Source organism: Triturus cristatus, chromosome 9 (assembly GCF_964204655.1).
Source record: "Triturus cristatus chromosome 9, aTriCri1.1, whole genome shotgun sequence".
NCBI classification, from domain to species: Eukaryota; Metazoa; Chordata; class Amphibia; order Caudata; family Salamandridae; genus Triturus; species Triturus cristatus.
In genome coordinates, this window is record NC_140592.1 from 756,708,054 (window position 1) to 756,724,337 (window position 16,284).

General features: G+C 47.1%; 1 protein-coding gene across 1 annotated transcript in view; it reads right to left on the reverse strand.

The window, feature by feature from the left end:
• Window positions 1-16,284, reverse strand: part of TUT1 (terminal uridylyl transferase 1, U6 snRNA-specific) — a 348,086-nt gene that overhangs the window by 181,955 nt on the left and 149,847 nt on the right. Inside the window, exon 6 of the mRNA XM_085626071.1 lies at window positions 688-917. Within this exon, the coding sequence (XP_085482197.1) occupies window positions 688-917 (230 nt within the window). The remainder of the gene's footprint in view (window positions 1-687; window positions 918-16,284) is intronic.

Sequence of the window (16,284 nt, forward strand, 5' to 3'; positions counted from 1 at the left end):
GCAGTCTTTGCTCTCGTGGTCGATCGGCAGGCAAAGGTTGCACACCGGATGTTGGACCTTCTGCGCGTACTTGTGGTGGCAGTTAGGGCAAAATTTTAATTGTCTCTTGTCCATTGCGCTCAGAGTCCCTGAATGCGCATTTTCCTGTGGGCGTCGAAGAATTTCGAGGATCTCCTCCTTCTTCGCCGTCCCGGCTGTAATTCCTTCCTCTCTGTAGTCTTCTGTAAATTCTCCTTCGATGAAACTCGCGTACTTTCCTTTGTTTAAAACTCTGGAGCTTCTTGATGACGATCCAGACCCAACGGCGGAAAAAAGAATCTGAAGATGGCGCCCCAAAGGTGGGACTTCCGCAGGAAGCACTCCGACGTCACGAGAGGTACACCAAATGGTGGGACGTCGACGCCCACCTGGGCTACGAAAAAAAAAAAAAAAAAAAGAAGAAAGACTACAAATCCGGACCCAACCACCAGATCGCGGAATAATGCACAGCATAGTGAATCCAGAAAGATTCACGCTGCAAAACATCCTAATCACCCACAGAGGTACACCTGGCATACCAATGAACTCAAAGCCCCAACCTGCACACTCACCCATCACTAGGAGATCATGCCGAACAGCACTGGAGTCATGCTTAGATTTTCCCTGCACTGCATTCAGCACTTCAATCACGTTGCTTTCAGATCTCACCTGTTATTGATGGAGATGTCCCCGTGAAGCCCTGACTCCTTGTGTGAGAACTTTACGACAGGACGGCGGGCGGTTGTTATAGCCTGCACCCCATATACACCTGGCACACACTTGCGCAATACAGTGGCCACAAGCTCCAGGACCTCAGGCACTGAGGCGGTCTCAAGGTCAATGTCGCTCAGAATAGAGTCTTCCGACTGAGTGTCCTTCTCTTGGCCATCAGCATCCTCCTGCAACAGAAACCAAATGGATAAGAGTAGGGGAAAAAGAGTTAAAAGGGGTACAAACAGAAAAAAAGTGGAAGGGATGCAAAAGGCAAAGTTAGATAAAAAAAAATTGTGAATATAGATTAAATATGAGTGCATGCAAGAGCTCCCTGAATGGGTTACACTTAATCTTGAACCATAGCTTAGCAATACACGTCAGCCCTGTTTTGACGCATTCATTTCAGAATTAACTTTCACCCAATCTAACACTCTCTGCTTTCTAAATTTTGATCAAACTCGATCTGGTGAAATTTCCATCGAATCTAGTGCAGCAACAATTTTGGTTCGCTTTCTTTGAGCTCTCAGGCTATTTCTTTTGATAGCCCAAATAGATTTGGTGTGATGACCAGAACACTGAAAAAGTTTCGCTGATTGAAGTGAGCTACAATTTCACATACTTGGATAATACAACTTTCTAGCGGCTGAGATTAACAGCTTGCTGAAGACATTTCCACTATGAGCACTGAACTTGAGGGCCAACAACAAACTGGAGGAAGGGGCTCCTTACGTCACTCACCAACAAAACCTATTAGCATAGCTTAAAGTGAATTCATGATCATTTTAGATAAGTGCTTACACCACAGTCTATACGGACTACTAAATGCTATAATTTGCACAAATTTGAGCAGAGCATAGACAGATCTTTAAAACACTTAGGCCCTCATTAAAAGTTACCTTGAATTTGGTGATGGTATAGCGGGGGTCCAGACTATGACTGACAATGGCCTGGTATGTCTTGCGTTTGACAGGCAGTTGAGAGGGTTTGGGACCCGACTAGAAGGAGCAGCATATGCTTCTGTGGTGTGTGCTTTGGGAAGGGTTTCAAACAGCCTCAGGCTCAACCACTGGAAAGTGGGCGTGTTTGTCCTAAGGCAGGGTCATATGCAGCCTCAGGCCCTTCTTTCCGTAAGAGGCTGTAACTGTCATGCAGGAGGGGAGTGGGGAGCCCTTTCTGCTCTTGGCCTCTGCGCATGATCAGGTGTGTTACTGCACCTGCTCTCACCTGGCCTTGCTTCTCGGGTGGGACGGGGAGGTGGGCTGGGGTCGTGACTTGGGGAAGCATTGGATTTTCCCCATGTGGTAGTGCAGAGAACCTGTGCGACCTGGCTGCATTCTTGCCCACAAGCCTGGTACTGCCCAATTCAATGACACCAGGAGTAAAATTCCTGGGTTGGGAGTTTGTAGACCTGGGATTACCAGACCCAATCATCACCTGACTAGACAGAATTGCGAGTGGTGGAATTTCACCCAGAGTTTAATGTTCTGAGTGGAATGTTGGGTGGTAACCAAAATACACCCTATTTGTGGCTGAATTAGTAAATGCTCTGTTTGAGGATTTTCCACCATGGCAGAATCCTTCTTTGGAATTACCTTTGCCACAGGCTCCTATTTGGAGGTCACTACACCAGAGTATTCTCTACGGTTCAGGAATCCTCTAACAGAGATTTACCATTTTCACCACAAACTGAAAGAAAGAATCACCGTTACCATGCAACTCTACATCAGGCCCAATTTAATTGATTTGACTAGACTTCCCAGTACCTTAAATTATGCAGGGCATATTCCTGAGGTACTAAGAAAGCTGTCTACTTAACGTCTGGCAATGACCATGTGCTTTCTAACAAACACAGATCAGACGTTTATGGATGCATTAGAAAATTAACAGATATGGAAATGACCACCTAGTACTCGTACACTACAAAGCTCACATCTCTCTCAAAATCAAAAGATCAGAGAGACAGCAGTGTTGCACTGAACGGTCCATGCATTCTCTGGGAGGTGGTCACATGAATAAGTATGCCACAGCTGCAGAGTAAATATTCACACTGGAACAATGTAATGACTTAAGACTAGTGCCTTAAGCCTTACCTATAGGGACATATTCCACAAGTCAGCAAATCAATAAACCATTGTCTTTTGGTATGTGGAACTGAAGTGTATCCACTGCTGTGCAACCAAACAATAAGTAAGGGGTACAAGAGCAAGTGAGCCTTCTATTACAAATAAACAAGACAAGGTGCAAAAGTATTTAGAATTTTGCATAGCATTAAATTCACAATGTTAATGGATCAATACCATCAATCTCATTTGGAGGAACTGTACCCCTCTTTGGCAGTTATGTGTAGATCTGCAAGACTGTATATCCACACACAAAGGCGAGGGACTAGAGAGTATGCCTTCCCTCGTTCTCCCACCTAAACCATCAACCTCACCACACGAGAAGGACAACAACATACTCTTGAATATAAGAGTTACGCCAAAATTAAACAAGCATTGAAAATGCAATAGGTCTCGCCTTTGATTAAGTTAAAGCCATTTGCTTTGCTAATGGTATTGTATAGCAAAGCAAATGTCTTTAACTTAATGAAAGACGAGACCTATAGCATTTTAAATGCTTGTTTGTATAGCGATGTACACCGCCATAAGAATGCTGACAGCGCTAAGGGGAACAAGCCATACGAGAATGAAAGCGGAGTCTTTTTGTTAGAGTTGCTGACTTTAGAAGTCAGGACACCTAGGTTCTAGTCTCAGCGTCGGATCAACGTTCCATGCTACAGTAAAATCACTTAATATCAACGTGCCTAAAAGAATTTTTTTAAAAACAACAAACGTGTGTGTCCTTCTGTAAAGTGACTGGTGCTCATGTAACGCGGCCCAATACTTTAGGGTCGAATTCGTGCTACATTAGACACCAAGGCGGCGGGGCAGGGGGGGGTGGGGGGGGGGAAGGAGTGTCCTGGGCTTTGGGGAAGCTGTTGATAAAGCATTTTTAATTTACCTTTTCTGTGTCAGTGCAGTTTGGGACTGACTTCCTTGCACCTCAGGGCCACTCTGGACTCGGGCGACGGTGAAGTGCAGTCCATGACTGTCTGATGTCACAGGGATTGCACTTCCAGATAACATTATCGCCGCTTTAGCGGCAGGAAACTGCCGCTTCTTCTGTGTCAGTGCAGCTCGGGATGGACTTCCTTGCACCTCAGGGCCACTCTAGACTCGGGCGACGGTGAAGTGCAGTTCATGACTGTCTGATGTCACAGGGATTGGCACTTCAAGATAACATTATCGCCGCTTTAGCAGCAGGAAACTGCCGCTAAAGCAGCGATAATGGGCTTGATAATATACCCTTGTGAATTCCCATAGAAGCCCAGGTTCACACCAGAACATGGGTTTCTATGGGAATTCACAAGGGCGTATTATCAAGCCCATTATCGCCACTTTGGCGGCAGTTTCCTGCTTCTAAAGCGGCGATAATGTTATCGCCGTTCCTTGATAATATGGCCCATCGTTTTTTGTATAGCGCTCTACACTGCCATAAGAACACTGACAGCGCTAAGGGGAACAAGCCATACAGGAATGAAAGCGGAGTCTTCTTGTCAGAGTTGCTGACTTTAGAAGCCGGGACACCTAGGTTCTAGTCTCAGCGTTGGTTCAACGTTCCGTGCTTCAGTAAAATCACTTAATAACAACGTGCCCAAAATAAACAAGCATTTACAATGCAATGGTCTCGGCAATATTATAGGTAGAGCTATTGGTATTGCTCATTATTTTTTTATCAATATTGTATCCCTAAATAAATGGCATTGTCATTTCTATTGGCATTAGCTTTTTTTTGCATATGTGATACCTATTGCATTAGCAGAGAGAGAGTGAGGTAGTGAGATAGAGAGAGAGAGAGAGTGAGGTATTGAAATAGAGAGTGAGGTAGTGAGAGAGAGTGAGGTAGATAGAGAGTGAGGTAGTGAGATAGAGAGTGAGGTAGATAGAGAGTGAGGTAGTGAGAGAGAGTGAGGTAGTGAAAGAGTGAGGGAGAGTGGGGTAGATAGAGAGTGAGGTACTGAGATAGAGAGTGAGGTAGTGAGATAGAGAGAGTGAGGTAGTGAAAGAGTGAGGTAGTGAGGGAGAGGGATGTTGTGAGGTAGTGATATATAAGCATAGAGTGATGTTGTGACTGGCCTTTCTTGTGATTGGACTCAATCCTATTTCACGTTGGATATTACATTTTACAACTAACCTATTATTCACTATGAATATATGCCAGCTACTAATTGCTCATCTTATCTTTCAGAATGACTTGAGTGTAGTATGAAGCCCACAGATTTTAATATCAGTTCATGAGTACATCTGGAGCGATGAGGCTCAGCAGACAGGGTGTACTGGCTGCCCGTGCATAATATGCGTACACCTGGATGCTGTGCTTTGTAGCCATTGCTGCAACCCCAGTACGCATACTTTTGAAATGTATTACGTGTACCTTTTCATACTGTACAGTGCGGTCATATCGCTATTTAATAAAAGTGTTCTAGTGAAATAAGGCAACTGTGGTCATATGTAAAACAGAACGATAGATAACACGGGGTTTTGGAAATACACAAACCTCTCCCATCAGTTGTGCTGCCTCTTTTTCAGTGCATTGAAAAACAAGCATTTGCAATGCAATAGGTCTCGCAGCTGTTAAGAGTTTGAGCTATTGGCACTGTAAATGGCAATGCCTTTTATTTATGTGTGGGTTTTTAAAACATAAATAAAAGGCATTGTCATTTACAATGCCAATAGCTCAAACTCGTATAAATGCGAGACCTATTGCATTGCAAATGCTTGTTTTTTCTGTTATTTCTGTTGCAGTGATTTTTTTGTTGTTGTTAGTTTTGTGCATGAGGATGTTGTTTTTGAAGCAATGGTGTTGGTACAATTTCTTGGGAGGAGGAGAAGGGACGAGGTTTGTTTCCCTGACAGGGGGTCCTTTACCCGACCAAGGAAGTCATCTTAGAATATGTAATGAGATTTAAACAGTAATCCGTTGGTGGGGTCCTGCGGGGATGGGATGGGGGTGTGCGGTAGGGGCTCTGTGGAGGGGAGGCGCACAGAATCTTTCAAAGGGCTTATTTGAAACTCAAAAAACAATTATTGTAGAATTGTGGACAGGAGTAACTTTATTTTCGGTAAAGCGGATGTTGGAGGCTGATGTTGAAAAATACCAATTATAGCGACACGTAAATTTGCATGTAATCTGCCGGGAGCCATACAGCCACCAGGGAGAATAGCAAGAAACGCTATTTATTTAGACAGTCGAAAGACAAGCTAATCTGCATGTGAAAGAGACCGCGCCGCTATTCACAGCCTGTTATTCACGCCTGTGTGCAAAAACTCCAGGAGGATGTGAAAACCACGTGACTGCCATCAAGCCTGGGCGAAACGCAAATATGGCATTTGTGTTAATTCTGTTAGCGAAATCTTCACTGATGTCTTTTAAACTATTTCGTTTTGTTTTCTTGTTATAATTCGCACTTTTTTTAAGGCACCGTGGTTCGCCACTAGCTGGTTGCCTGGTTGCAGATCTGTTAAGTGCATTTTATTAACTTGTTTTAAGAAGAACTTTAAGAATATTCTGTTTGTCCTGTGGCGCCTCCGCCCATGTTAAAAACAGATCAATGAAACTTTACAAAAACTTTTAAAACCAAGCAATCAGGGCAGTTGTCTCACGAGGTAATGTATATCCTTAAAACAAAGGGGCTGTTGTCGATTTTTCAAAATGTGCTCACTATCGCCAGGTAGTTCTCCACTTAGTAAAATGTTTTCGCAAAAGTTGACGAGGAGGGAGTGGGAGGGGGAGTGGGGGCGGAAAGACAAGCGCGCACTGAAGTTGACGAGGAGGGAGTGGGAGGGGGAGTGGGGGCGGGCACAGTGGTGCGGGACATCAAAGGGGCCCCGAAAGTGAAAGAAAACGAGTGCTTTCAGGCTGCCAAATGGTGCGCGCGCCCGGGGCACATGCACTGTAGTTGGAGGCCTGAAAGCACTCGTTTGCACTTCCAAAAGGCGCTTACTATAAGTCTCGCCAGAGCAGCGCTAAAGCGCTGTCTCAGGCGAGACCTAATAAAACCAATACAAAGAGAATAGCTGTGGGAAACAAAAAGCAGCATGCTAACAGTATAATTTGCCACCCTTCCAAATAATCAGCTCTCACCCTCTCCCACTAACCTTTCCTTGTCAGATTGCGTTCTGACGTCCTTTGTTATTGTAGCTCCACCTCACTCCCATTCGCCCAGCATATCCCTCGCCGCACCCAAGCACCGACATGCTTATCTGAGTGTTCTGGTGAGACGGGAGCGCAGCAGCAGGCTGCACTTACTCCTGTCTGGGGGAATGAGACTAACATGCACTTCGAGGGGGTGAGGCAGACGTGCAGTTACTCTTTGCTGAGGGGATCAAATGTACCAGGAGTGTACTTACTCCTATCTGAGGGGGTAAAACGGGCGTACACTTACCCTTACTTCTCTCTGAGGGGGGATGAGACGGGCATGCACTCCTCTTCAAGGGGGTGGGGGTTAGGCAGACGTGCACTTACTCCTCTCTGAGGGGGTGAGACGAGCGCGCACTTACTCCTCCTCTGAGGGGATGAGACGGGCGTGCACTTGATTTACTTCTGCCTTCCAGATTTAGCAGGGCATGCGCAGGTTAGGGGCGTATTGTATCCAGGGCATCTTCCCCTCATTTGAATGAATAAATGATTAAACACCAGAGGGAAGCTGTGCTGACTGCCGATGTTGTGTCTGCAGGGTGATAGTTTAAAAGCTTTTTTTCCCCAAAAGGATAAACTGGTACGTGAAATCCTATCCTGGCGAATCCGGTGCCAATGCTGGGTGCCTGCAAGATCGGCCCGCTATACAAACACACTTCACAAACTGAATGCCACGGACGTGGAGTCATCCACACTGCTGGGGTGGGCACAGTTGGCACGGCGTGGCATCCATCTATTTGTTTATGTGAACATTCCACTGTTATAATGGATTTCCGCAACAGCCAATTGAGTCCAAAGGGTGGGCTCGTCAGCGTCCCTTGATGGTCACCTGTAAAAGGGCAGCCACCCCTGGAGTACAGCCCCAGCCCACTGGCACCCAGAACGGTGTTTCACGTGAAGAGGAAACGCACATTCCCGAATTTTTTTCGAGAATGACTATATAACACCGTCAACACAGGCTCTGGAAACCTAGCACTAACGTATAATATACAATCTATATTGAACTCCTGCATATTACATTATCCAGCAACTATACAGTGGATCGGGCCTGCGCTTGACACCCTGGGTTGTGCATCCTATATTCCAATAGGATCAAAAGAGCTTCCACCGCATGTGTGATCCGCTGCATGTGTGTGTGGCAAATATTGCAGATCACACACTGCGATACAATGCTCACGGTCTGCAGTACGGCTGTGTAGGAGTTTAGAAGCCACGCGCCTCCTATATATGGAACGCTCACAAACTGAAGGACTCATATGCTCTCAATGGTTTCACCGCGCGCCAGTGCCACACCAACTGTCAAAGTTTTTTTTTTAACTCAAATACACAAATAGCACGATATCTCGTGACAAATCTGGACCATCATAACATTACCACAATACACAACATCTTTGCAAAAAGCCTGCAGGAAGGCTCGGTGAGCTGAGCGCTCCCTGCTGACAAATGCGGTGTTCTGAAGATCAAGAGTTCGAATCCGGGAAGGCAGACTCAGCCTTTCAACTTTAAATGTATTGCAATACAGAATAGTGACATCTTTCATTTACAGTGCTTCGAAATGGCACTAGTGCTGCTTGTAGCGCCCTATAAAGCGTTGGCTAGGGCGTCCGACCTCGAATCTGGGGAACTGGGTTCGAGTCTTGGCAATGACGCAGAACATCCTGTGATTCTGGGCAAATCACTTAATCTCCCAGAGACAAAAATGAATGTGTCCTCATGTAATGCAACTGGTGCTATGTAAAGCGCTCTGAAACCCGATTCGGGTCAAGTTCGCGCTATATAAAACTATGTACAAAAAATATATCTGAACGTAACACAATAACAGGTAACACATCCAACCAAAAGGCAGCAGCACAAACAGGCAAGAGATGCAGTATGTGTGTGGACATGTATACGGGAGTTCAGGTTGTGTGATCTTGGGCCTTTAACGATTGTGAGCGCTTAGAATTAGACTAAATGCTTGGTTGCCGTTTGTCCAAAACAGGATATTTACAATTACAATATATAATGGGTACCTTCATGCCCACTGACAGTTTTGTGACTGAGAACCCTGGCGTCAGGCCCTGTGTTTTTGAAACAGTAATGGTCTGTGTTTAAAATGGACAGCATTTCAATGGGTGCGCCAATTTAAAGCACTACTGTGGGTACATCCAATAATGCCCAGGTCTAACAAATGAACACAAAAAGAAAAGAAATGTGAGTGAAGGAGATACAGAGAGTTCTTCTCAATTCACCATCAGCACTGCCGTAGTGACCAAAGCAGAGAAGATGGAGGCGTAAGCCGCGGGCAGCTGCAAAAACATAAAAACACGCTACTATGGCGTGTCGGATCACAAGGTTATTTTTTTTATACGGAAAAAATGCATTCTTTCATTTACTTGAAGTGCCAGCTAAGAAGTATGGATTACATGAAATGGAGAGTCATGGTTGATCAATTAAACACACATTTGTCAACGTTACTCATTTAAAAAAGCTCCCCTTTAGAATGAGGTTTGAGTTATTTAATCCTTAAGAAAACATTTTACTGTCAGTTTCCAAAAGTAAGGAATAAAATCCTCTCCTTTCAAAACCTTATCTGCAGCCTCGCACAGAGGCCTTTAATTCTAGTTTTTAGCTTGGCACAGCATGCGGCGGGAAGGGTGCTTGAAAGCAAGGACTGGAGGCGCTGGACACAGGCCTGCGCACCCCCTCCCCGTGAGTGCATTCTTCCGGGGTTGACGTGGGGCCTTACATAGAGTGTTTTTCTAACGTTCGCCCGAGGGTTTCTTGGCAGAGTATAACAGATGTTTATTACACCTCAAACGTATTCATTTGATCAGCCTCAGGAGGATGAAAGCCCGAGCGGCCCTGCTGTGACAATGGGGTCACACACAGTCCCAGTGTCCGCTGAGCCCATCAGCCCGTTCGGCTGGGGAGGCTTCTGCGGATACATGCAAACAATCAATATATATATATATATATTTTCTACCTAATCTCGCTTTGCTCAAGTTGTGGTGAAATAAATGGGGTGCCGAGTAGAAAGCTGCGGCGCTTGGCTATACGACCCATCCTTGGGAAGGCCTTGGGGGTGAAGAGAGCCTTTTGCATTACCTTTCCCTGGAAGTTGGGGGGGAGGGGGGGGGCATGCCTCGGCCTGTGGGCACACACCTCCCCCATCTGTCATCCTGCCTCCCAGGGCCTCATCAGCCAGGCCTCTTCACGGGACTTCAAGCTAATCCCGCGGCTCCTGCCTGTGACAGCTCATTGTTAAACACCCCTTCCCATTTCCACCCCCTCCCCATTGTCATGAAGGTGTGACTGCAAGGAAGCCCTCCCCCTCTCAACGCTGCCAGCAGCAGCTCTTGGGAGCCATGTATGCTGTTTTCTGAGGTTTGGAAGAGTTGCCAACTTGACACCATGCCTTGAGACATCGGCTTTCATGTCATAAATCAGTGCATTCTGGGACTTGTAGTATTCCGTTACTTCACTAAAAGCAGCTGGTCAAAGTGATCTGTTAACAGTGATTTGTGAAACGAGAGCACACGACTGACTTTGGTTGCACATCCTGCGTGGGCCTTTGCTAAGTTTCTGGGGCTTTCAAGTGTGTTATGCGGGTACTCAAACACACATGGCAAGTACGGATCGCTTGTGACCTTCCGTGTCTAGTGTGTGTAATGGCGGGGGTGTCCCTGGCGCTCATAAGAGCTCACTTTATCAGATCGCAGACTCGACAGGTGAACACCGCTGAGAAGGGCACAGGCTAGGGCGAACCACACAAACACGAGACCTGGACCCAAATCTCTACTTCCCCATCATACTGACCAAACTGTGTGCTCTTGGGCACCTCATCCCCGTTTCTCGTGTCAATAATCTGCCAAAGTCAGCAGCTCTTAGAAACCGAACAGAACAGAACACACACACACACACCGAGCAAAGAAGTGTCACATTTCCATTTATTAAGTGAAGGGGCGATAACTCCCGCCCTCACATCCTTGCATCTAGCGAGTGAGGAAACTCAGCGACGCGTTTATTCACTCTAGAGACTGGGTGTCGCGGATTTCAATTCTGGCAAAGCAAACTCCGGGTTTCAGTCTCCTGGGACCGCTTTCATTTAGTTGCGATTTTCCTGTGAACGCGCCTGCGGATTAAACGAACTGCAGATTACTCCCCCAAAAAGCTTTTAATAGCTCTAAAATTATTGTTTTACGTCATTTGGTAATGCCGGTGTTATAAACTTAAAGAAGACACGGAAAACAGCACTAAATACATAGTATGACAGACAACTACCTCTGCCCTCCCCCCGCGCATCCCAAGCGGTAAACATAGCATTTCAAGCGACTTTTACACTCCATTCCGCTCCCTATATCGATTGCTTCCAGTCTACGGTTTTACGTAGCATTCGCTGCTGTGGTTTCTGTTCATGGAGACCAATGTTCATATCGCACTGACGGAGGCTGCTACTCCAACTCGCTCTTTAGTGTCCCTGGTTCCTTTCAGTAATGTCCACTCCTTCCTTGTCTTCCCCCTAAGCCATTAGCAGCCAATTGATGTTTACTAAGGTGCTTAATGTGCCGCGGCGCGGACGGCACTGGAAGATAGCGGCCGGGCTGAGGGTGGAGCGCAGCCACCGGGATCCTCGGGAGGAGGCTGTCGGTCTGTGATGCGCTCAGGGCAGCCGGGCATGGAGCAGGCTGCACCTGGGAGCTGTGCACAGGATTCCCGAGCCCGGCGCCGCCGCAACGCACTCGGAGCTTCGCGTGATTGCTAAAAAATGGCGGATGGAAGCTTCAAAACTTTTTCGGATTCGGGGGCGTGTTCCTGCTGTTCTAAAAGGACGTGGCTAAAAAGTGGAAAGAACAGCACGGAAAACCCCCCGAATCTCAAAAAGACGGAGCCTATTTGGAGGGACGGCTCTCTCCTCCAATGGCTGGTCTCCGTTTAGGAAGCCAGCCAATGGAGGAGAGGCAAAAAGAGAGGCGGGCTAAGGAGCCACTCTCAGAAACATTAAATCTCCGACTTCCGGTTCTGCCTTCGGCAGACCGGACAGTCCTCGACCTAAAAAGGAGGGTGGGAGAATGAGCGGTAGAGTGGGAGAATAACCAGTACAGAGGGAGAATAAGCAGTAGGGCGAAGGAATGAGAAGTAGGGTGGGAGAATGAGAGGAGGGTGGGAGAGGGAGAATGAGCAGAAAAGAGAATGAGCGGTAGGGAGATTGAGCGGTAGGGTGGGAGAATGAGCGGAAGAGTGGGAGAATGAGCGGAAGAGTGGGAGAATGAGCGGAAGGGAGAATGAGCTGTAGGGTGGGAGAATGAGCGGAAGGGAGAATGAGCTTTAGGGTGGGAGAATTAGCAGTAAGGTGAGGGAATGACCGGTAGGGAGAATGAGCAGAAGAGAGAATGAGTTGTAGGGAGAATGAGCGGTAGAGTGGGAGAATATGCGGAAGGGAGAATGAGCTGTAGGGTGGGAGAAGAGCGGAATGAGGAATGAGCAGAAGGGAGAATGAGCGGAAGGGAGAATGAGCGGTAGGGTGGGAGAATGAGCTGTAGGGTGGCAGTGAAACTGTGCGAGAATGAGGTGAATGAGATAGTAGAGATACAGTTTACCAAAGGAGAGTGGGAGATAAGCAGAATATTGGAAGAGATAGAGTGAACTAATGAGAGACTGAGGTGCAAAGAATACTAGGGGAAATGGAGGAGAGAGTGAAATTGTCAGAACAAGTAGCAGAGATGTGCAGGGAACATGGCAGAGGCAAGAGAACAAGAGACATAAGTTTGAGTGTGAAGAGGAAACTCAAAGAAATGGATGAAACCAGAGGACAGAAGGGGAGTTAAAAGGAGAACTGGGAGAGAGAGGAGAGCAGCATGAGGAGTGAGGAAAAGTGAGAGAGAGATGAGAGCAGCATTGGGGAGTGAGGAAAACTGTGAGAGCAAGGAGAACAGGATGGGGAGTGAGGAAATATGTGAGAGAGAGGAGAAAAGGGTGGAAAGTGAGGAAAATTGGGAGAGAGAGTAGAACAGGGGTAGGGACTGAGGGAAACTGGAAGAGAGAGGAGAGCAGCATGGGGAAGTGAGGAAAACCGTGAGAGAGTGGAGATCAGGATGGGGAAGAGTGGAAAACTGGGAAAGAGAGGAGACCAAGGTGGGGGAGCAAGGAAAACTGAGAGAGAGAACAGGGTGAGGAGCGAGGTAAAATGGGAGAGAGAGCAGAACAGGGTGGGGGAGTGAGGAAAACTGGGAGAGAGAGAGAGCAAGGCGGGGGAGCGAGTGAAACTGTGGGAGAGAGGAGAACCGGTTGGGGGAGTGAGGAAAACTGGGAGAGAAAGTAGAACATGGTGGGGGACTGAGGAAAACTGGGAGAGGAGAGCAGCATGGGGAGTGAGGAAAACTGTGAGACAGAGGAGAACAGGGTGGAGAAGTGAGAAAAACTGTGAGAGAGAGGAGAACAGGGTGGGGAAGCAAGGAAAACTGAGAGAGAGCAGGGTGGGGAAGGGAGGAAACCATGAAAAACAGAAATAAGAGTGACAGAGGTAAAGGCCAGCAGCGCCAGTGAGAGGGGGCTTCAGTATATTGACGAGGAGCAGCAGTGCTGGAAGAAAGTTTGGCTGGGTGATGTGTGGAAAGCAGGAAAGGAGATGAAAGAAACAGGCTAAAGATGGGCAGCAGACTCGGAAAGATGAGATGGAGAAAAGTTAAGGATAAAAACTACCAGTAAGAAGAGCTGTTGGTGCGGTGCAAAAAAAGCCTCTTTACCAGCACAGAGGCCCCACCTCTGCATGCCATGTCTGCTGTGCTCGCAGCCTTGTGACTGTGCCCTGGGGGCCCCCACGCACCGAGCACTCCTTGGCTCCAGTTTGTAAATCACTGACGCCAAATATTTCTTGATAAGCCCGGGTGGGGGGTGATAGGATACGGGGTCCCTTGACAGTACACTCCTAGGGGCCCCTACGGCTTTGCTCCGCCACTAATATTAACATATTCACAACAAATTCATCCTTGTAACTTTTTTGTTTGATAATGCTAACAAGCACTGTCAAAGCCAATAGTTCTGGCTTGTTTTAGGTGCCTCTTCGTAGTTGTGTTATTTATTTATTTGAGGAGTATTCTATAGCGCAAACATGACCCCTACGGGGTTCAGAGCGCTGTATAAAAAGCAGACACGTTAAATATCATCACACGAAAACAATTCATGGAGAGGCTGAAAGAGCTGCTGTGGGCGCTTGCAGTGTGAAGCGCAGGACGATTGTCCATAGCTCTGTAAAGCATCTGGTTTGTGTGCTTCAAGCCATGAGGCTGGTGGGCGCTTTATAAAACTATGTCAATAAAATGTCCAGCCTATCTGCCGCTCCAGGCATCACCATCGAGCAGCGAGAGGCAGTGAGGGGGGCTGGGGCAGACAGTGTAGGCTGTATGTGCCTTCAGGCCCTCCTGCAGGGGGCGGGGGAGTGCAGAGCGATGAATCCCCCCAGGCTGGTGTTCAAGGGAGGTGAGGAGGGGGGGCCTCCGGAGATGGAAGAGACAGGCTGACTGAAAACAGATGGGGGAGAGGAGGCACGAAGAGGGCGCCGGAGGAGGGAGAGATGGATGGAGGAGAGAGGCCCGGGGTATGAGGGAGGAGGGATGTAGAGAGGGGGGTGGAGGGCACCTTCGCATCCTGCCTTCTCAGTTCTAATTAGGAGAGCTCGGCGGCGTGAGGCGTGGGGATTAATGCAGCGCGTGCGCAGCTTCCAAACACACTGGGCAAACACACTGGGTCCTGGCCCCGCATCACAGCAGCCCCACCCCCACATTACTCAGTTCATTTTTAATGCAAAATATGGGTGTGCCAGCATTGATTCGTTAAACATTACTGAACATTTACTACAAAAGTCAGAGGGGCTACTGCCTTTCTCGATGCATATGCTAAGAAATAATTCAGACTAGCTATTCAGGGCACAAATTACGACAAAGATGAGCTCTGCACAATTGATGCTGCAACCTGCTCTGCAAGTACGGCCAGTAACAGACTGTCAACTTTAAACCCTTGATTTTGAAAAGTGAACACCCTCCTCTCCCAACACACACGCACGTTCCACCACATCTTGATCTCTCACATAAAATCTATGGCAAGAATCACTACCACTTCTTATTCACGACTTGATTCAGATCAGGACCTGGAAACAGTGCCCATTACCGGTCTGTAAACCTGAACAGAAATACGTAACGTCTGTAAACATTGCAAGGTCCCAAAATGCCATGTCTCGTTAAACCGAGTGGGTAGAGAAAAGACCTATCAGTCGGAAGAATGACCATTTCTGCTTTGAAAGCATAACATGCGTTGGTGGATGAGATACCAGGAGGCTCCTTCGCTCGGTAAAGGGCCATGGATTAGGGAGTCTAATGGAACGGTGCATTGAATTCAAGGGAGCAAGCTGGCTGTTGGAGCTTGGAAGTCGCTGGCCGCACTGAGCGGGTCTCTCAACACGTTGTTGGAACACACTTTTACTGACTAGTTCGTAGGTAAAACAAAGAGGACCTCGCTGCAGCCGGATCTCTTGTCTTTATGGGGCCATGTGTTTTGAAACACATGGCCCCATAAAGATAAGAAAGCTTTCACGGCAGAAGGAAGGCAGACGAGCCCGTCCAAATGGGACGGCTCAGAAAGCCGAGCAAAAACGTCACAAACACCTCTTTTCCAATGGCTGGTCACCGTTTAGCATAAACGGTGACGCCGGCCAATGAAAAAGAGGGGCGGGGCTTAATGCCCCTTACAGAAAATAACCAAAGTCATTAAATCTCGCCAGCAAGACTGCGCATGTGCGCAGCCTACGCCAGGCGAGACCTAAACAGTGGGGAATGCAAGATATGAAAGAAACTATTAGGAAAAACACTTCTTGGAAAATACAAGAATTTTTTTATAATTGCCCTCACCCACTATGCAGTGGCATGCTTCATCATAGGGCCGCTGTCACGGCCTGGTGCACACCAACACTCAGGGCGGGGGGCATCTTTTTTGAAATTTTGTTCAAAAAGAAAAAAACAAATATTCTCTCTCTGGTAAGGGATCCCCATTGCAGAAAAAATTGAATTTAAGACTGTCTAAGCAGGTGCCTAGATCAATTTTTATTATTGGCCCCTCTTGACAGGATTAACAAGCATTTGCAATGCAATAGGTCTCGCATTTACGCGAGTTTGAGCTACTGGCATTGTAAATGACAATTACTTGTTTTTTTTTAAACGTAAATAAAAGGCATTATCATTTACAATGCCAATAGCTCTAAATTTCGAAATTGCGAGACCTATTGCTTTGCAAATGCTTTTTGTTTCTGGCTTCTTTATGGTGTTATCAGCCTTTGGTAGGAGT